Here is a 22,145-nt window from a genome sequence, read left to right as displayed (position 1 = left end):
CAACAATGGAGACCAAAATTAGACCCAGTACTCCAACGCCAACACCCCATACAATTGCAGTAACGCTTCTCTACTCTTTTACTTCCTTAACGACAAGATTATTTATTAAACCTCCTTTATTACATAATACTAAATCTAAATTAGCCTGCTCCCTATGTTGGCTCCATAACATATTGCTCTAAGAAACAATCCCTCTTACGCTCTATGAAATCTCCCTCGAGGCTACTTTTGCCAATTTGATTAATCCAGTCAATATGCATATTAAAATCACCTATGATTACCGTTGTACCCTTCTCACAAGCCCTTGTTATTTCTTGGTTTATACTATGCCCCACTTTGGAAGTATTGCTCGGGGGCCTGTAAATTGCTCCTACCAAGGAATTTTTTCCTTTGCTTTTTATATCCACCCAGATAGATTCAACACTTTGGCCCTTAGTGCCAATATAATTTCTTAATACAGCCTTGATGCCATCTTTAACCAATAAAGTAATTCCACCTTCTGTTCCATCCCATCTATTCTTGTGGAATACTGAGTATCCTGAATACATTCAACTCTCAGACCCGGTCCTCCTGCAACCATGTTTCAGTAATCCCGACAAAATCATACCCATTCGTCTTTATTTGTGCTGTCAGCTCATTGACCTTATTCTGAATACTGCGTGCATTTAGGTACAAGGTTTTTAAATACGTCCCACTGATTTGTCTTTCCCTTGCAGGATTTTCTTGTGCACTACTCTTTTCACACATTCTGACCTGCTTTATTAATCTCTGATAACACTTAATCTCATCCCTAACTTTCACTCCCACAGTCACCTTACACTTTGATTTTTTACGTTAACTTTCCCCTCCATAGTCATTAGACTGGCCCTGCCTGTTCATCCTAATAACCTCTACTTTCTCCTCACATGCTGACCTGCCGCTTTGGTTCCTATTAATCATTATACTTCTTGCAGCTTTACCCTTCTCTTCCTCCCCTCCCCCCATTTGCTAGTTCAAAGTCCTTGTGACCACCCTGTATATCCGTTGCGCTAGAACACTGGTCCCAGATGGATTCAGGTGGAGACCGTCCCAACGGTACAGATCCCTTCTGTCCCAATACTGATGCCAATGCCGCCATGAAATGGAACCCCTTTTTCCCGCATCACTCCTTTAACCACGTGATTACTTCCCTAATTTTCTCATCCCTATGGCAATTTGCACGTGGCTCGGATAGTAATCCAGAGATTATAACCCTTGAGGACCCGTTCTTGTTCCCAGTTCCTGATTCCCCAAACAGGTCCTCTTTCCTAGTGTTGCCTATTTGTTTTTCCTAACGTTAACCACAACAAGTGATACTCCTCCTCCCTCTCCAATATCCTTTCAATCAGTTAGAGATGTCCCTCACCCTGGCACCGGGTTGGCGATAATCAGTCCCATCCAAATGGGTCGATTGTTGTGGATTTTCCAGATGAAGCTAGACTTTCTGGCACCCAGATTTCCTGTCATTACCAAATAAGGAGTAAGTTTATATGCGGGCAATATACCTGGCGATGGACCCCTAGGGGAAGGTTCCTGGTATCCCGCAGAGTTGCAATTGGCAACTTCATTGGGTGTTGCGACCCCTGTCCCGAGACCTCATCGGTTGAGGGCCAGAGAAGCTTCTGGAAAGACGCGAAGAGGGATATAAGGAAGAGGCATCCAGAGACCCTCCCCTGCAAAGACTCGGCGCAGAGACAACAGAGAAGATTTGACTATAGACCAGAGGACAGACAAGAGAGGCGATCACGACCAAGACCTTTGTGGACGGAGGCCCTGAGTCAACCGAGACTCAGAGAATTGAATCCGCAGCTCGATTGAGTTCATCTGCACAGGTAGTATTCAGAATCTTGGAATTATTGTAGTTGGGATAATTTAAAGGGAGTATCTGTTTTTACTGTGTTTGATAATAAATGTGGTTGAATTGTAAACTTGCATTTGTACTTTGTTCGCAAATAAGGGCACCTGGGTTTGAATAATAAACTGGTCGAAGTGTCTGGAATTTTACAGACAACAGTCTTGATGGCAGTTAAGAGTCTATTTCATTGTTGTGGATCTGGAGTCACATGGAAGCCAGACTGGGTAAGGACAGCAGATTTCCTTCCCTAAAGGATATTAGTAAAGCACATGTGTTTTTACAGCAATCAATGGTAGTTTCATGGTCACCATTACTGAGACGAGCTTTCAATTCCAGGTTGAATTAATTAAATTTGATTCAATCAACTACCATGCTGGGATTTGAGCCAATATACCCAAAAGCATTAGCTGGCAACATACCAACATACCACTACACCACCACCTCCCCCTGGGAACTGTACCCATCCACATTCCAATATCCGTTCCATTCGGAGAAACTACCTGTCATCTAATGCAAGCAAATCATTCCTTGTTATAGGAATTAAGCATGTTTATGAACAGTTTAAATTAGAAACTTGTTGAACTCTCTGTGCACTCCAAATGCCACCACATTCCTTGCATAAGAACAGAAGTATGACAGAACCAGAGCAGCTCTCTGTGTGACCACACTTTGTGCTGTGCCAGTTTGTGTGACAGGTAAAATCTGCCATATCTGGCCCCAGGTCAACACTTGTCACTGTGCCAATCTTTATGCCTACCTCTGCTGTCATGTTTGGTGCTTGGGCAAAGACAAGTCTGCTTTTTACAGTTATGTCAGGGTTGTCTTTGTGCCTATAATTAATCCACTTCTGAATGTGGGGGAAGTCCTGCTCATCACTGACTGGCATTTCACATTTGTCTCAGATTTGCTGAGTTGGCTGAATTTGCATTTCTAAATCAGATTGTTGTGATTTCAAAGCCCTGTGTTTGGACATGTACTCTGCACTGACAGTATGCGGCATGATGTCTTTCAATGGAAGAGAAAATTCAGTTGGGTATATAACAGCTGGCTAGTAAGCTATGACACGTTCAGCAGTATACCATTCCAAAGGAAAGGAAGAGTCCATGTGGATAATTCGGTCTATATTCCATTCCAAAGTAATCTTACCAAAGCATCCTGATACACGTTGGTCCATTGTACTTTTTTGGCTTTTTTCCCTGCCATCACCATTGGCCGGCCAAGAACATCCAAATACTCCTGCAACACAGAAACACATGGGATGCATTAAGCTGATCATTTGCATTCATCTTTCATATACTCCAAAGCATTTTAAATCTTTTTGCAGAAAGTATCTTCAGACACAGAGAATTAATCATTCAAATACTTAGAAACCATTCAGCACTGACTTGAAGGCATGTTGTTCAAACATAATTAAGCAAAAATACTCTTGATTTGCTCAGGGTGGCTGGAGGAAAGAAAGAAAAGTAGTAACTCTGTCCCTAAAGCCTCCCCACTTCTGCTTAAATTGCATCTCCTGAAGAGTTCCTGTTTGTCCTCTAAAATATGTTGCCTGAGGCTAGAGAGCTAGAGTGAATGAGAATTTATACTGTATGCACTGCTTTCAGTCTGAAAATCTCAAGAAACTGTAAAAATAAAATAAAGAGTTCAATCTGATGGAAATGTTTCCAAGTGTGGTAGTGAGCGGAAATTGTCAGGTGTTTCCCGACAGCCAACCTGGCAAGGCCGTCACTGGTATCGAACTTTAATTTGGGCACTTAATGATGCCCCACGGCCTTCATGCCGGAAATGACTGCCCCGCTAGCTGATTCACCTGGACCGTGCTTGGCAGCTCCCCGCTAACGAGGGGGAGCAGCTCTTAGACTGATCCCGCAAACAGCACGCCGCCATGCCACCGCACAGACCAGCTCCACATTTCGGTGAAGCCGACCTGGCTTGACTGTTGGACGCGGTGGAGACCAGAAGGATACCTCGTTCCCCCGAGAGGGTCAGCCGGAGCACCCGGAGGAAAATCAAGCCGGGAATCGAACTTGGGTCCCTGCCGCTGTGAAGCAACAGTGCTAACCACTGTGCTACCATGCTAAGAAGATTGAGGATCACTGAGTGGGCACAGGGGGGGGGGGGAGGGGTTGGCACCATCATTGGCAAGGGACAGTATGGGTCATGATTAAAACACGTTACACGTAAGACATGTGAAGTCCCTGTCATGTTATTCCGCACTGGTATCCAACCTGCACCCCCCTTCCCCATTTGCCCTCCGTCCTCCCCCCGGCCCAGCCCTCCGGGCATGTGGTCCGAGATCTGGCCCCTCCCTCTCCCCAAGTCATACCATGTGCAGGTGATGAGTGTGAATGTGCTGTCAGCAGACAGACAGGAGTCAGACTCTGGCATAGATTGAAGAACACCAGAGCTCAGCTTACAGCGGGTTATCAGTGCCTCCTGCCTTGTATTTTGACTCAATGACAGTGCTGACATAGGCCCATCACCCTGGGGTGATGTAATACAGACTCTGGGAGGATGGAACAGGGTGATTGGAGGAGGGGGTGATGAGATGACGGATGAAGCCACGTCAAAGAAGACGAGGATGAGGTTCTCCCTGGTCCTTAGGGAATGCTGGACCCTCACCGCCGCCACCTGTTCTCCATCTCCGCTGCTCCCGTGGGTCCTCCACTGGCTCGTCCTTCGGACCTTCATGACCCGGCTCCTCCTTGTCCTCTTCCTCTAATGTGGCCGCATGTTCCTTCTCCTCCACCTTCAGCACGTCACACCGCTGCTGTGCCAGGTTGTGGGGGGGGGGGGGGGGGGGGGGGGGAAGCAGACCACCACAAAGTAGGCGACCCTTTTGGGAGTGTGCTCAGTGCACCACCAATGCAGTCAAGGCATCAGATCGCATTTTAAGTGAGTACCCCATATCCCCCAAGAGCCAACCCAGTCATCCTGGGGTGTCCCTTGAAAATGCCGGGGATCCCCAACTGCCCCAGGATCTAGCTGATGTGCACACTCCATGGGAAGTGTGTACACCGTGCATGATCTTGAGGTGGTGGTCGCACAAAAGTTGAACATTCTGGAAGTGGAACCTCTTCCTGTTAATGAAGGGTGCTCCTCGATCGCCTGGTGCACGCAAGGTGACATGAATGCCATCTTTTATCCCCTGGATCTGGGGCATCCCGACAATGGTGGAGAATTCTGCTGCTCGGAAATCTTGATATCTGTAAAGAATTGAAGCGGGTGAGAGAGCAACAATCAGTTCGGGCTTCTACCTCAGTACCTTTGAATTCCCCACGCCTCACCGCCCTTACATTCCCTGCCATCTCTCTGGGTGCCATCCAATGAGCCGGTTGTGCTGGTGAATCCCGCTCTGCACATTCACCCCCCGCCACAGCACGGCCCCTGGGTCCCCAGATCCCCGCCAGGAAATATACTGGCACCGGGGTCAGGTAACCCCCGCCCAATCCTCAGACACACCCACCCTCTGCTCATGGGAGTGTCCCCAGTATTGCAGGCCAGCTCTTGGGTGTTGAAGCCTCCAGTGTTCAGGCCAAGTGTCCAGGCCTTAATCTGATTGGGATGCTTGGCAGTAACACACACCTGCCACATGGCACACCTATCCACTGGAATCCATTTGGGAATTCTGAGGTGCTCACATTAACTAACATCACCGATTCCTTATTAGCGATAGCATTCAGCTGTGCGACCAGAGACCACCACAGTCGGGGGGGGGGGGGGGGGGGGGGGGGGGGGGGGGGGGGGGGTTTAATATGACCGTCAACCTTTTAACTCGCTCCCCCAGGCCTGGGGAAACCCTCAACCAATGGTGGACGACCCCCCCATGCCCCGACCAGGCCCATCACCTCCCAGGGACACCCACACCTCCCCCCGAGCAGAGGGGAAGCAGTCCCGGTGCCCCCGGGCTGGCCGCCCGTTTTCCACAATAGCTACTCCCCTCCTTCGATCCCCACAGCAGCCATTTCTCAAGCTTTACGTTCTTAAATAGGTGTGCTAAAGGGCACTCATTGGACCACTTGCTGGGGAGCCCAGTCCATCACACGAACCTGCCTCCCATCCATTGATTCCATCTACACCTCCCGCTGCCGGGGGAAAGCGGGCAGCATAATCAAGGATCCCTCCCACCCGGCTTACTCACTTTTCCAACTTCTTCCATCGGGCAGGAGATTCAGAAGTCTGAGAATACGAACGAACAGACTCAAAAACAGCTTCTTCCTCACTGTCACCAGACTCCTAAATGACCCTCTTATTGACTGACCTCATTAACACTACACTTCAACCGATGCCAATGCTTATGTAGTTACATTGTATATTTTGTGTTGCCCTATTATGTATTCTCATGTATTTTCTTGAATTTTGTTTAATTCCCTTTTCTTCCATGTACTGAATGATCTGTTGAGCTGCTTGCAGAAAAATACTTTTCACTGTACCTCGGTACACGTGACAATAAACAAATCCAATCCAATCCAAGGTTAGATCAGGGGAGGCCGCCAGATAGGGAGTCATTTTGGTTGATGGGTTGGAGATTGGCCTTAATTCGTGATTATTGGTTTCTTGTCATGCCACGCCGGGATCCAGATCTCGCCAACGGGAGCAGGCTGGTTAGATCGGAAAAAGATCGCCACACGGCGTGGTTCACGATTTCGAACTCTCCTGCGATCTAACCAGCTCGCTCGAATTTGCGCCCAGCACAACGCAGCCATTAGTTCGCACCCAAAGTGTTGTAAGGGATTTTCTGAAGGTGTGGATATCTCCATGAAAATTTATCCCATCGTGTGCCCCAGTGTATGGAAAAAATGGTTACATTAGTAAAATACAGTTAGATGCGAGGTCATTGCAACATTATTTATATAAGTCTCAAGGATGTTAAATGTAAATCCCTTGTAAAACGATCTCCATTATCTGCTGGTAGTTTCTGGACTTCACTCCCAAAACTGGAATTAACCTGTCAAATCATACATGAAGTCTATATAATCATAGAATCCCTACAATGTAGGAGGCCATTCAGCCATTCGAGTCTGCACCGACCCTTCGAAAGAGCACCCTACCCGAGGCCCAATCCCCGCTCTAGTCCTGTATTCCCACCAAACCTTTGGACACAAAGGGACAATTTAGCACGGCCAATTCACCTAACCTGCACATCTTTGGACTGTGGGAGGAAACCGGAGCACCCGGAGGAAACCCACACACACACACGGGGAGAAAGTGCAAACTCCACATAGTCACCCGAGATCGCAGTTGAACCCAATGTGCCACCATGCCGCTCCAAGGCTAGACTTTGGATAATCTAATTCCAAGACGACTGAAACCCATTCACAATCAGAAACTGGCACTTTAAAGGTAGCAATTGCTTTTTCCCTCATAAATCCTCAATGTCTCTAGCTAACAGCTTCACAAATGTAACCACATGCCATATATATATATATATATATATATATATAGAGCACATGCTCACCCACACACACGTAAGTACTCATACATATGTCCACATGTTCATCTATGTATGCATCCACAAACACACCCACTCATGTACACTTACACGCGCATGCCCACACTTACACACGCATGCCTGGACAACTGTACAAGAGGGAGACAGTGGTGTAGGACATTTTGAATTCTCCTTCTGTGTACCCGAACAGGCGCCAGAATATGGCGACTCGAGGCTTTTCACAATAACTTCAATGCAGTGTTAATGTAAGCCTACTTGTGACAATAAATATTATTATTATATTATTATTAGTGGTAATTTCGCTGGGCTCTTAATTCAGAGACCCAAGTTTAAAATTCTGGCTTGAAACCGACATGGCAGCTGGTGGAATTTAAAATTAATTAATTAATTAATTTAATTGATTCATCTGCAATTGAAAGATAATCTCAGCAATTAAGTCATGTAACTACTAACGTTTGTTGTAAAATCCCATCTGGTTCACTAATGTCCTTTTGGAGAGGAAATATCCCATTACCTGGTCTAGTTTACATGTGACTCCAGCCCCAGATCAACAGTAATGTGGCTGACTATAAACTTCCCTCTGAAATGGCCTCGCAGGCCACCCAGCAAGGGCAACTAGGGATGGGCAACAAAATACTGGCTTGGTCATGACATCCACATCCCATGGAGCAATAATAAAAAATACACTCACTTTCACACACTAACATACATACATGCACACCGACATACACATGCATGCACACACACATGTGAAACCGTACATGTGTAAACCCAGAAATGGACATGCATGAACACACAGATGTTCAGACACATGCAACCACATCCACCCAGTCAGCAGCACAGTGATTAGCACTGTTGCTTCACAGTGCCAGGGTCCCAGGTTCGATTCCTGCTTGGGTCAATGTCTGTGCAGAATCTGCACGTTCTCCCCGTGTCTGCGTGGGTTTCCTCCAGGTGCTCCGGTTTCCTGCCACAAGTCCCGAAAAAACGTGCTTGTTAGGTGAATTGGACATTCTGAATTCTCCCTCTGTCTACCCGAACAGGCGCCAGAGTGCGTGGCGACTGGGGGATTTTCACAATAACTTCATTGCTCTGTTAATGTAAGCCTACTTGTGACTTGGCCTCGGAGGGACCATAGATTCACCTTCATTAATTCTTGTTGCGGATTCTATTGTGGGCGACACGGTGGCACAGTGGTTAGCACTACTGCCTCACAGCACCAGGGACCTTGGTTCAATTCTCGGCTTAGGTCACTGTCTGTGTGGAGTCTGCAAGTTCTCTCCCTGTCTGCGTGGCTTTCCTCCGGGTGCTCCAGTTTCCTTCCACAGTCCAAAGATTTGCAGGTTAGGTGGATTGACCCTGCTACATTGCCCGATTGGTGTCCAAAAGTTTAGGTGGGTGGAGATGTGGGCTTAAGTAGGGTGCTCTTTCCAAAGGCCACTGCAGACTTGATGGGCCAAATGGCTTCCTTCTGCACTGTAAATTCTATGAAATGATACCAAGGCTAACAGGACTAAATGATGACAAGAGGCTGCATAATATTCCCATGTGATTAGAAGACTGAGAGTCAACGTAATTAAGGTGATCAGAACAATAAAACTATTCAGCAGAAAACATACAGAGAGATTATTTGCTCTGGTATGAAACTCTAAAACAAGTGCACATTCAAATTAAATTTTCCACATGATTATGGTCCTGGGTTAATTGAAAGCCCAATTTGGCCCATCAAGTCTGCAGCTTTCAAGACTGAGGTTGATACATTTTTCTGTTTGGTATACCGGTATGCATTAAGCAAAATGTAATGTTCTTTGATTTTGCTGATGTTGAATCTTGATGTGGTAATGTCAACAAAGAACATCAAACTTTATTTTACAACACAACTATTTATTACGAACACGACTCTAAAGGATTACTATAATGTCTAAGATTAAACAGTTGGTAACAATGGTCTAATGGAGTGGTTGGTGACGGTTTTCCCGCCGGCGTGGGAACTTAGTCCCCAGAAGGGAGAATCCCGGCCCTGGTGCGTCCGGCTCACCTACCTGCATACTCGCACCACTGATGGTCAGATGCTAGAACTACAATAGTAAAACATAAAACTTACAATACACAGAAATATGATGATGCTCTACTCATATTAGATACAGATGATAGTCTACCTATCATCTCATCCTCCTTTCTTTCAAAATGATTTTGAATCCAACCAAACACATACATTGATTTTAGTCTATAAAACTGCATGCATGCAAATGTGACTGTTCATTAGTTCAATCGATCAGGCATCTGACTGATTTTGCTGCTGAACCGCCTTTGTTGCCTGAAGTGGTCTTTTTCCTGTGTTTCTTGTATTGAAATATGGGTTAGAACATAAGAACATAAGAACTAGGAGCAGGAGTAGGCCATCTGGCCCCTCGAGCCTGCTCCGCCATTCAATGAGATCATGGCTGATGTTTTGTGGACTCAGCTCCACCTTCCGGCCCGAACACCATAACCCTTGATCCATTTATTCTTCAAAAAACTATCTATCTCTATCTTAAAAACATTTAATGAAGGTGCCTCAACTGCTTCACTGGGCAAGGAATTCCATAGATTCACAATGCTTTGGGTGAAGAAGTTCCTCCTAAACTCAGCCCTAAATCTATTTCCCTTTATTTTGAGGCTATGCCCCCTAGTTCTGCTTTCATCCGCCAGTGGAAACAACCTGCCCGCATTTATCCAATCTATTCCCTTCATATTTTTCTATTTTTCTATAAGATCCCCCCTCATCCTTCTAAATTCCAACTAATACAGTCCCAGTCTACTCAACCTCTCCTCGTAATCCAACCTCTTCAGCTCTGGGATTAACACTGTTGACTTTTTGTTTTCTTTGCTCTATTTTGAAGAACCATTGACAGTGTGTAGTTTAGTGTCTGATTGGCTGAAGCTGCCCCCACCCTAATTGTTGAGAGGCAGTTATTGTCAGCCACCTGAGGCCTGTTTAGTGGCACAAAGGTGCACATTGTATTCTTCTCTTTGAAGTTTAAGTAGTATGAGTCACCCTGGTTAGCTGAGGTCTGTATAAAAGACAGAAAGAAAGCGCACTCAGTAAGCTTTGCGCAGGTGAAGGAGACACATCCTGAGTGAGTGAGACACATCCAGAGTGGGAAGTTGGAACTTGGTAATTTGGTGCAGTGAGGTAATTAGGAAAGGTAAATGGTAAGTCTAATTCTGCTGTTTTTCAGTTAAAAGTGCAGTGTGTAGCTTAGTGTCTGATTGGCTGAAGTTGCCCCCACCCTAATTGCTGAGAGGCAGTTATCTGTCAGTCACCTGAGGCCTGTTTAGTGGCACAAAGGTGCACATTGTATTCTTCTCTTTGAAGCTTAAGTAGTATGAGTCACCCTGGTTACCTGAGTTCTGTATAAAAGACAGACAGAAAGTGCACTCAATAAGCTTTGCGCAGGTCAAGGATACACAGCCGGAGTGACGCACATCCAGAGTTGGAATTGGAACTTGGTAATTTGGTGCAGTGAGGTATTTTGGTGCAGAGTGGGAGAAGGTGCTTTTTCCCTATTGTTTTGTTTTCTTTCTTCTGGCCTGTAACTTTTAATCTGCAGGGAGAGAACCAGAGAGCATCTGAAAACTTGGGAAGGTAAGTGATTTTTATTTTTATTACCTTTTCAAATTGTGTGTGGGAGGGGGGTGGGGGAACTGAAGTGACATCACAGTAAAGCTGTGACCTGATTGGTTGGTTGGGAATCTACACTAAATTTAAAAATTAAGTATTGTTAAACTAATTAAATATAATTACTTAATTACAATTTAGAGGGGTATCTAAGCCAGAGATCGGAGAGTACTGTATTTAGCTTTCACACTTTCACATTTATAGTAGAAATCTAGTGCTAGGAAACATAGTTAACAGTAACTTTGTAAAAAAAAATTGAAATTTAATTTACTAATTAACACAAAGTTAATTAGACATGTGCAGTGCTCTGACTGGGAGATGTGGCAGGTCCGGGAGGCTTCCAGCCTCCCTAATGGCTTCATCTGCAGAAAGTGCACCCAAGCGCACCCAACTGGGCAGCACGGTAGCATGGTGGTTAGCATAAATGCTTCACAGCTCCAGGGTCCCAGGTTCGATTCCCGGCTGGGTAACGTGTGGAGTCTGCACGTCCTCCCCGTGTGTGCGTGGGTTTCCTCCAGGTGCTCCGGTTTCCTCCCACAGTCCAAAGATGTGCGGGTTAGGTGGATTGGCCATGCTAAATTGCCCGTAGTGTCCTTAAAAAGTAAGGTTAAGGGGGGGTTGTTGGGTTACGGGTATAGGGTGGATACGTGGGTTTGAGTAGGGTGATCACTGCTCGGCTCAACATCGAGGGCCGAAGGGCCTGTTCTGTGCTGTACTGTTCTATGTTCTAACTGGAGCTCCTCAGAGACCGCATGGTTCGGTTGGAGCAGCAGTTGGATGCACTTAGGAGCATGCAGGTGGCGGAAAGCGTCATAGATAGCAGTCATATAAATGTTGTCACACCCAAGGTGCAGGCAGAGAAATGGGTGACCACCAGAAGGGGCAGGCAGTCAGTGCAGGAATCCCCTGTGGTTGTCCCCCTCTCGAACTGGCATACCCCTTTGGATACTGTCGGGGTGGGATAGCCTATCAGGGGAAAACAGCAGCAGCCAGAGCAGTGGCACCATGGCTGGCTCTGATGTTCAGCAGGGAGGGTCAAAGCGCAGAAAATAAATAGTTATAGGGGACTCTATAGTCAGGGGCACAGATAGGTGTTTCTGTGGACATAAAAGAGACTCCAGGATGGTATGTTGCCTCCCTGGTGCCAGGGACCAGGCTGTCTCCGAACGGGTAGTGGTCATCCTGAAGGGGGAGGGCAAACAGGCAGAGGTCGTTGTACATATTGGTACTAACGCAAAAAGGCAGGAAGGGGCATGAGGTCCTGCAGCAGGAGTTCAGGGAGCTAGGCAGAACATTAAAAGACAGGACCTCTAGGATTGTAATCTGAGGATTACTCCCTGTGCCACATGCCAGTGAGGATAGAAACAGGAAGATAGAGCAGTTAAACATGTGGCTAAACAGCTGGAGTAGGAGGGAGAGTTTCCATTATCTGGACCACTGGGGCAGGTGTGACCTGTATAAGAAAGATGGGTTGCATCTAAACTGGAGAGGCATAAATATCGGGGCCACGAGGTTTGCTAGTGCCACACGGGAGGGTTTAAACTAGTATGGCAGGGGGGTGGGGAAATAGGTCAGTAGCATGGTGGTTAGCACAATTGCTTCACAGCTCCAGGGTCCCAGGTTCGATTCACGGCTTTGTTCACTGTCTGTGCGGAGTTTGCACATTCTCCCCGTTTGTGCGTGGGTTTCCTCTGGGTTCTCCGGATTCCTCCCACAATCCAAAGATGTGCAGGTTAGGTGGATTGGTCATGCTAAATTGCCCTTAGTGTCCAAAATTGCCCTTAGTGTTGGGTCGGGTTACTGGGTAATGGGGATAGGGTGGCGGTGTTGGCTTGGGTACGGTGCTCTTTCAAAGAGTCAGTGCAGACTCGATGGGCCGAATGGCCTCCTTCTGCCCTGTAAATTCTATGACTCTAAAAGGTGAAAGCATTGAGGGAGAACTAGGGAATAGGGCCAGTATGGCTCTGAAGAAGAGCAGACAGGGAGATGTTGCTGAAGACAGCGGGTCTGGTGGCCTGAAGTGCATATGTTTTAATGCAAGAAGTATTACAGGTAAGGCAGATGAACTTAGAGCTTGGATTAGTACTTGGAACTATGATGTTGTTGCCATTACAGAGACCTGGTTGAGGGAAGGACAGGATTGGCAGCTAAATGTTCCAGGATTTAGATGTTTCAGGCAGGATAGAGGGGGATGTAAAAGAGGTGGCGGAGTTGCGCTACTGGTTAGGGAGAATATCACAGCTGTACTATGGGAGGACACCTCAGAGGGCAGCGAGGCTAAATAGGTAGAGATCAGGAATAAGAAAGGTGCAGTCACAATGTTGGGGGATTACTACAGGCCTCCCAACAGCCAGTAGGAGATAGAGGGGCAGATAGGTAGACAGATTTTGGAAACGAGTAAAAACAACAGGGTTGTTGTGATGGGAGACTTCAACTTCCCCAATATTGACCGGGACTCACTTAGTGCTAGGGGCTTAGACAGGGCAGAGTTTCTCAGGAGCATCCAGGAGGGCTTCTTAAAACAATATTTAGATAGTCCCACTAGGGAAGGGGCTGTACTGGACTTTGTATTGGGGAATGAGCCCGGCCAGGTGGTAGAAGTTTCAGTGGGGGAGCATTTCGGGAACAGTGACCACAATTCAGTAAGTTTTTAAAGTGCTGGTGGACAAGGATAAGAGTGGTCATAGGGTGAATGTGCTAAATTGGGGGAAGGCTTATTATAACAATCTTTGCCTCCGAATGGTATACACCTTACCTGATCAACCTCAAACTTTAGTTGGTAGCACACAACCCAAAGGATGATGGCGTCCACTGAAACACAGAGCACTGTGGATAATGGACACCAATGGCAGGATGAAACATGATGGATAAAGGACACTAGCTGACAGCAGAGCATGATGGATAATCAGCACCAAGCAACAGGATTAGCAGAAGGGAAGAAATAATAAGCCCTGGCAGACTGAGTCAATGCTTGATTTAATCTCCATGATGTTTCAGTATTTTTCCCTGTGATAGTCTGACTACCCTCTATCACTCTCCAGCAGAACCGGAGTCACTCACCTGAGTATTTATCCGGATTGCTCCAATGGAAGGGATTTCAAAATAATATCCTGGGAAGAGAAACAAATGGTAGTCACTAAATCTGTGAAATGAAGAATGAAACAAGCATAGAAAAATCTCCGAGATTTCACTGTCTGAATAAAACAGTCTCCCTTTTATCAATCTTGAAGCTGGAGAAATCTAAAGTATTTTTTAATTTATTAGCATGTTATAAAAGTCTGAACTTGAATTCAATCCTTGGCTGTCTGAATAATAACTGGGCTCCCTCCCCTGGCTGCGAGGCCCCACACAAGCAGAACTGGGTCCGAACAGCATAAGAGCTAGCACATCTTTCAGCTTTTATCCAGCTCCTAAAAGTAGTCTGCACCTTTTGAAGAGGAACTGCAGTGACTGAAAGACTGTTGCTGTTAAATGGTCTTATTAGCTGCAAGAAGAAACAACACAAATGGAGCAACAGGGCAGAGAGAGGGCTCTCAGGTTGAAGGGTCCAGCCTGGAAATGCCTGTGCCCTCAGTCCTAGGGAGAAGTTAGATGTTTTGCAACATGGGGCCTGCTGGGGCACATTTATCATCAGAAAGAACATTACAGATGATGGGACGTTCCTGCCTTATTTACCTTAAATCCATCTTCACGTTGATCTTGCTACCGGGCATGAAGTACAAGCTGATGATGTGACCATGGATCATGATCCTCTTGCTTTCCTCCCCAACCTGCATCCTATACCCCAACCCTCTCTTTTTATTTTATGCTTTCAGATACCCAGGAATTTCCCCCAGTGAGCGGCAGCAGCCTAAGGTGAAAAGAGGGAGGGGGGGGGGGGACAATACCACAACATTGTTGAGTTGTTGAGCAGCAGTTCAGCTTGATGGAGTACTGCTAGACAGAGAAAGTATTTAACTTAAGGAATTTGGTTTGTGAATTGAGTGCAGAGAAGAGGTGCTGTTCTTTTTTTAATAATAATTTTTATTGTCACAAGTAGGCTCACATTAGCACTGCAATGAAGTTACTGTGAAAAGCCCCTAGCCGCCACACTTCAACGCCTGTTCAGGTACACAGAAGGAGAATTCAGAATGTCCAAAATACCTAACAGCAGAGGCCCACCAGTGCTGAAACATGGTCAGTAGTGTTTCTACAGAACCACTGATGGATGAAGTCCCCCATTCTGTGCCCTTGCCATCTTTAGAATTTTTCAATGTGATGTTCAACATGGAGGAGTACTGATTCATCAGCTAATATAGGTGGTAATCAGCAAGAGATTTCCATGCCCATGTTTCACCTCTGGTGGGTCTGTGCTGCCAGTGAGACAGAGCAAACCAAGGGATGGTGATGGACGAGATGGAACATTGTCTGTAAGGTATGATTTGCTGAGTATGATTATGTCAGGCTGTTGCTAGACTAGCCTGTGAGACAGCTCTCCCAATTTTGAGGAGAATTTTGTTTCATTCAATGCCTAGATCAATGCCAAGTGGTCAGTCCAGTTTTATACTTATTTGAAATGAAATGAAATGAAAATCGCTTATTGTCACGAGTAGACTTCAATGAAGTTACTGTGAAAAGCCCCTAGTCGCCACATTCCGGCGTCTGTCCGGGGAGGCTGGTACGGGAATCGAACCGTGCTGCTGGCCTGCTTGGTCTGCTTTAAAAGCCAGCGGTTTAGCCTGGTGAGCTAAACCAGCCCCAGAAGATTTGATCTTCCTGCAGTAGTTTGATACAACTGGGACTTTAACTTTCCTAATATTGACTGGGACAGCCATAACATGGAGAGAAAGTTGTTGAGTGTATTCAGGAGGAATTTCTCATTCAGTATGTAGATGGCCTGACCTCCTCTTGGGAAATAAGGAAGGACAGGTGACAGAAGTGTTCGTGAAGGATCACTTTGGGACCAGTGATCATAATTCCATTAGTTTTAAGATAGCGAGGGAGAATGATAGGCCTGGCCCAAAAGTTAAAATTCTGAATTGGGGCAAGGCAAATTTCTCTGGTATTAGATAAAAACTTTCAAAAGTTGAGGGAGACTGTTGACAGGCAAAGGGACGGCTGGTAAACGTGTGGCTTTCAAAAGTGTGTTAACCAGGGTTCAGGATAAGAACATTCCCTTTAGAGTGAAGGGCAAGGCTGGTAGAAGTAGGGAAATCTGGATGACTCAGGATATTGAGGCCCTGGTCAAAAAGAAGAATGAGGCATATAACATGCATAGGCAGCTGGGATCAAGTGGATCCCTTGAAGAGTATAGAGGTTGTCGGGGTAGAGTTAAGAGAGAAATCAGGAGGTCAAAAAGGAGACATGAGATTGTTTTGGCAGATAAAGCAAAGGAGAATCCAAAGAGCTTCTACAAATACATAAAGAGCAAAACAGTAACTAGGGAGAGAGTAGGGTTTCTTAAGGATCTACAAGGTCATCTTTGTGAAGATCCACAAGAGATAGATGAGGCCTTAAATTAATATTTTTCATCGGTGTTTACTGTTGAGAAAGGCATGGATGTTAGGGAACTTGGGGAAATAAATAATGATATCTTGAGGAGTGTACATATCACAGAGAAGGAGGTGCTGGAAATCTTAAAGCACATCAAGGTAGATAAATCACCGGGAGCTGATGAACTGTATCCCAGGATGTTGTGGGAGGCCAGGGAGGAAATTGTGGATCCTCTAAAAGATATATTTGAATCGTCGACAGCCACAGGTAAGGTGCCTGAAGATTGGAAGGTAGCAAATATTGTGCCTTTGTTTAAGGGAAAAGCCTGGGAACTACAGACCGGTGAACCTAATGTCTGTGGTGGGCAAGGTGTTAGAAGGTATTCTGAGAAACAGGATCTACAGGCATTTAGAGAGGCAGGACTTTGACAAGGTACCACATGGTAGGTTGTTGCTTAAGATTAGATCTCATGGGATCCAGAGTGAGGTAGCCAATTGGATATAAAATTGGTTTGACAACAGAAGACAAAAGGCGTGATTCTCCAGCCGCGATCGCCCGTCGACCAGAGAATTCTGCCCGAGGTCAATGGATTTTTACATTCTATGTGGCTCACGTATGGCGTTCTTGCGGCGGGTGGGGTGGGAGAATCTAGCACGAGGTGGTTGTAGAGGCTTGGTTTTCAAATTGGAGGCCTGTGACCAGCGGTGTGCCTCAGGGATCAGTGCTGGGTCCACTGTTATTGTTATTTATATTAATGATTTGGATGAGAATTTGGGAGACATGGGTAGTAAGTTTGCAGATGACACCAAGATTGGTGGCATAGTGGACAGTGAAGAAGGTTATCTCGGATTGCAACGGGATTTTGATCAATTGGGCCAGTGGGCTGATGAATGGCAGATGGAGTTTACTTTAGATAAATGTGAGGTGATGCATTTGGTATATCGAATTGGGGCACAACCTACTCAGTTACTGGTACGATGTTGGGGAGAGTTATAGAACAAATAGATCGAGGAGTACAGGTTCATAGCTCCTTGAAAGTGGAGTCACAGGTGGACAGGGTGAAGAAGAAGTATTCGGCATGCTTGGTTTCATTGGTCAGAACACGGAATACAGGAGTTGGGATGATTTTTGAAAGTTGTATAAGACATTAGTAAGACCACACTTGGAATGCTGTGTACAGTTGTGGTCATCCTATTATAGAAAGGATATTATTAAACTAGAAAGAGTGCAGAAAAGATTTACTAGGATGCTACCAGGACTTGATGGTTTGCGATATAAGGAGAGGCTAGATAGAATGGGACTTTTTTCACTGGAGTGTAGGAGGCTTAGGTATGATATAATAGGGGTCTATAAAGTGATGAGGGGCATAGGTATGGAAGAAATGAAATGAAAATTGCTTATTGTCACAAGTAGGCTTCAGTGAAGTTACTGTGAAAAGCCCCTAGTCGCCACATTCCAGCGCCTGTTCGGGGAGGTTGGTACGGGAATTGAACTGTGCTGTTGGCCTGCCTTGGTCTGCTTTAAAAGCCAGCGATTTAGCCCAGTGTGCTAAACCAGCCCCAGGATAGTCAACATCTATTCCCAAAGATAGGGGAGTCTAAAACTAGAGGGTTTAGGTTTAAGGTGAGAGGGGAGAGATACAAAAGGGTCCAGACGGGCAATTTTTTCACTGAGCGGGTGGTGAGTGTCTGGAACGAGCTTCCAGAGGCAGTAGTAGAGGCAGGTTCAATTTTGTCTTTTAAAAAGCATTCAGACATATTTCTGGGTAAGATGGGTATGGAGGGATATGGGCCAAATCAGGGCAATGGGACCAGCTTAGTGGTTAAAATTGGGGGTGTGGACAAGTTAGACTAAAGGGCCTGTTTCCATGCTTTAAACCTCTATGACTCCAACTGAGTGGCTTGTTGAGCTATTTCAGAGGCCAGTTGATAGTCAACCACATTGCTGTGGGTCTGGAGTCACATGTAGACCAGACCTGGTAAGGATGGCATTTTTCCTTCCTTAAAGGGCATTAGTGAACCAGATGGGTTTTTACAACAACTGGTAGCTCCATGATCATAAATATTGAGAATGTGGGCACGATCTATGACCACATCATACCTCAATTGGAGCGCAACGTGGTCGGCACGTGCCGGGTGAAGCCTCCTGCAGGCTTCCCGACAGCCACAACGCCTCATGGGATCTACCTCATTCCCTCAGGTACTGGAATATACACTTTTGGAGAAAATGTTGCTCCCGGATGAAGGGGAAGATGAAATGAAAAATGAAAATCGCTTATTGTCACAAGTAGGCTTCAAATGAAGTTACTGTGAAAAGGCCCTAGTCACCACATTCCGGCGCCTGTTCGGGGAGGCTGTTACGGGAATTGAACCGTGCTGCTGGCCTGCCTTGGTCTGCTTTCAAAGCTAGCGATTTAGCCCTGCGCTAAACCAGCCCCTGCTGATAGTAGGATTGTGAACATATATGGATGGTTACGAGAGCAGGGCATGACCTTAGTGAGAAGGATCAAGCGGAATTGGGAGGACGAGTTGGGAGGGAGATAGGATGGGGATTTTGGTCAGAGATGATGCGTCAAATGGACTGAACCTTCTGTGCAAGGATGAGTCTTGTACAATTTAAGATGGTGCATAGGGTCCACATGACTCAGGCCCTGATGAGTGGGGCTTTCCCGGAGGTAGTGACAGATGCGAGGGGTATGGAAGGGGCCAGCAAACTATGCCAAATGTTCTAGGTTGTATGGAGTTGGAGAACTTTTGGAAGGTGGTGTTTAGGATCCTATCGAGGGTTGTAGGGTTTGAGATGGAGTCGGGTCTATGGTGGCAATCTTTGGGGTGCCGGAGGTGCCAGAGCCGCTGGAGGGGAAGGAGGCCCATGTCCTTTGTGGGCAGTACAGTAGCATAGTGGTTAGCACAATTGCATCAGAGCTCCAGGATCCCAGGTTCGATTCCGGCTTGGGTCACTGTCTGTGCGGAGTCTGCACATCCTCCCCATGTGTGTGTGGGTTTCCTCCGGGTGCTCCGGTTTCCTCCCACAGTCCAAAGATGTGCAGGTTAGGTGGATTGGCCATGATAAATTGCCTTTAGTGTCCAAAATTGCCCTCAGCATTGGGTGAGGTTACTGGATTATGCGGATAGGGTGGAGGTGTTGACCTTGGGTAGGGTGCTCTTTCCAAGAGCCGGTGCAGTCTCGATGGGCCGAATGGCCTCCTTCTATACTGTAAATTCTATGATAATCTATGATGTCGTGGCCTTCGCCTCTCTGATTGCCTGGCAGTGGGTAACTTTTGAATTAGAGGTCAGCTATGCCACCAGGGGTCGCGATATGGTTGGGAGACTTGTACGAGGTTCACAGGTTGGAGAAAATAAAGTTTGCCCTGAGGGGTCAGAGGAGGGCTTCGAAGTATGGTGGAGGCGTTCATGACTATATTTGAGGAGCTGTTTGTTGTGTAGGTGGGGGTGGGGTATAAGGGTAAAATGGACAAGCTATATATTCTGTTGGATGTTACAATTGTGTTATTATGCTGAACATGTATGGAATAAATTTGTTTCCAAACAAATACTGAGACTAGCTTTACATTCCAAATTCATTAATCAGCTGAATTCAAATTCCCCAGCTGCCACGGGGCAATAATCTAAGCCTGTGGATTACTTGTCCAGTGAGATTCCGATTTTGCTACCATTCCTGATAGCTGTAACTGTGCAAACACCCAGTTACTGTGCAACACACCATGCCTGTGATAATACCGTAATGTTCTTTGATTGGATTGATCTTGAATCTTGATATTGTTTTATGAACAAAGATCATTAGACTGCGTTTTATAAAAAAAAGTTATTTATTATTAACACTACACTAACAAATTACTAAAATGTCCAAGAGAAATACAGTTGGAAATAATGGTCTAACACTAACTTACACTGAGACACTACTCTAATATGCGACTGCTACAAACTCTTTCTAAATACCTTCTCCTGGAACACATGCGGCAAAATTCTCCCCTACCCGGCAGGCCGTGGGGTCCCGGCGTAGCGGAGTGGCGCCAACCACTCTGGCATGGGCCTCCCCAAAGGTGCGGAATTCTCCGCACCTTTAGGGGGTAGGCCCGTGCTGGAGTGACTCCCGCTACGCCGACTGGCACCAAAACCGGCGGCAACGGCCTTTGGCGCTCGCCGGCCGGCGTCGGGGCTGGCCGAAAGGCCTTTGCCGGTCGGCGTGAGTCCGCGCATGCGCCTGGGCGTCAGCGTCCGCTGACATCACCACTGGAGCATGCGCTGTAGGTCTCTTCCGCCTCCGCCGTGGTGGAGGCCGTGGCGGCGGTGGAAGAAAAAGAGTGCTCCCTCAGCACTGGCCCACCCGCCGATCGGTGGGCCCCGATCGTGGGCCAGGCCACCGTGGGGGCACCCCCGGGGTCCGATCATCCCGCGCCCCCCCAGGACCCCGGGGGCCCGCTCGCGCCGCCAATCCCGCCGGCACAGAGGTGGTTTAAACCACATTGGCGGGATTGGCCTGTCAGCGGCGGGACTTCGGCTCATCGCGGGCCAGAGAATTACGCGGGGCGTGATTCCCGCTCCCGCTGATTCCCGGGTGGCGGAGAATTCCGGCCACGGCGGGGGCAGGATTTACGCCGGCCCCGAGCGATTCCCCGACCCTGCCGGAGGTCGGAGAATTCCATCCATGGTGTATCCAGGTGACGTGTCAGCATACTCACACCACCTGGTGGCCGGTTGCTGGAACTATTACACTTATACATATATTGATATTTACATACAGATGATAATACAGATGACAATCTACTTATCATCACAATACCCAGTGCTTTTAACTGTGCCCATAACAGCACTACTACACCGTGCTTGTCACAGTGCATGCAGATGTCCCAATGGTCTGTGTTTCTCATTGAGCCTGTAACTAATGCTAACTGCATCTGTGACCAGGGCTATAAATGTGCAGCCATGGTTGTAAGTGAGCTTCCATTCCACGTGTCTGACTGGGCTCCACGCTGTGTGTCTGACTGAGTTACCCAACAATATGTGTCTGACTGAGCTACCACAGTGTGTGTGTTTGACTGAGCTATCACACTGCCTGACTGAGTTACCACGCTGTCTGACTGAGCTACCACAGTGTGTGTGTTTGACTGAGCTATCACACTGCCTGACTGAGTTACCACGCTGTCTGACTGAGCTACCACACTGTGTGTCTGACTGAGCTACCACACTGTGTGTCTGACTGAGCTACAACACTGTGTGTGTCTGTCTGAGCTACCACACTGTGTGTGTCTGACTGAGCTACCACACTGTGTGTCTGACTGAGCTACCACACTGGGTGTGTCTGACTGAGCTACCACAATGTGTGTCTGACTCAGCTACCACACTGTGTGTCTGACTGAGCTACCACACTGTGTGTCTGACTGAGCTACCACACTGTGTGTCTGACTGAGTTACCACACTGTCTGTCTGAGCTACCACACTGTGTGTGTCTGACTGAGCTACCACACTGTGTGTCTGACTGACCTACCACACTGTGTGTCTGACTGAGCTACCACACTGTGTGTGTCTGACTGAGCTACCACACTGTGTGTCTGACTGAGCTACCACACTGTGTGTCTGACTGAGCTACCACACTGTGTCTGACCGAGCTACCACACTGTGTGTGTCTGACTGAGCTACCACACTGTGTGTGTATGACTGAGC

At 46.9% G+C, this 22,145-nt stretch overlaps 1 protein-coding gene across 1 annotated transcript in view; it reads right to left on the bottom strand.

The window, feature by feature from the left end:
* The window catches only part of LOC119973771 (voltage-dependent calcium channel subunit alpha-2/delta-2-like), a 979,537-nt gene that overhangs the window by 276,783 nt on the left and 680,609 nt on the right, over positions 1-22,145 (bottom strand). Inside the window, exons 11-12 of the mRNA XM_038812195.1 lie at positions 14,047-14,096; positions 3,020-3,109 (exon numbers count right to left, since the gene is read on the bottom strand). Coding sequence (XP_038668123.1) covers positions 3,020-3,109; positions 14,047-14,096 — 140 coding nt within the window. The remainder of the gene's footprint in view (positions 1-3,019; positions 3,110-14,046; positions 14,097-22,145) is intronic.

Source organism: Scyliorhinus canicula, chromosome 11, assembly GCF_902713615.1.
Source record: "Scyliorhinus canicula chromosome 11, sScyCan1.1, whole genome shotgun sequence".
NCBI lineage: Eukaryota > Metazoa > Chordata > Chondrichthyes > Carcharhiniformes > Scyliorhinidae > Scyliorhinus > Scyliorhinus canicula.
The sequence above is the reverse complement of the archived record's forward strand: the minus strand, read 5'-3'. Positions and strand labels throughout refer to the sequence as shown.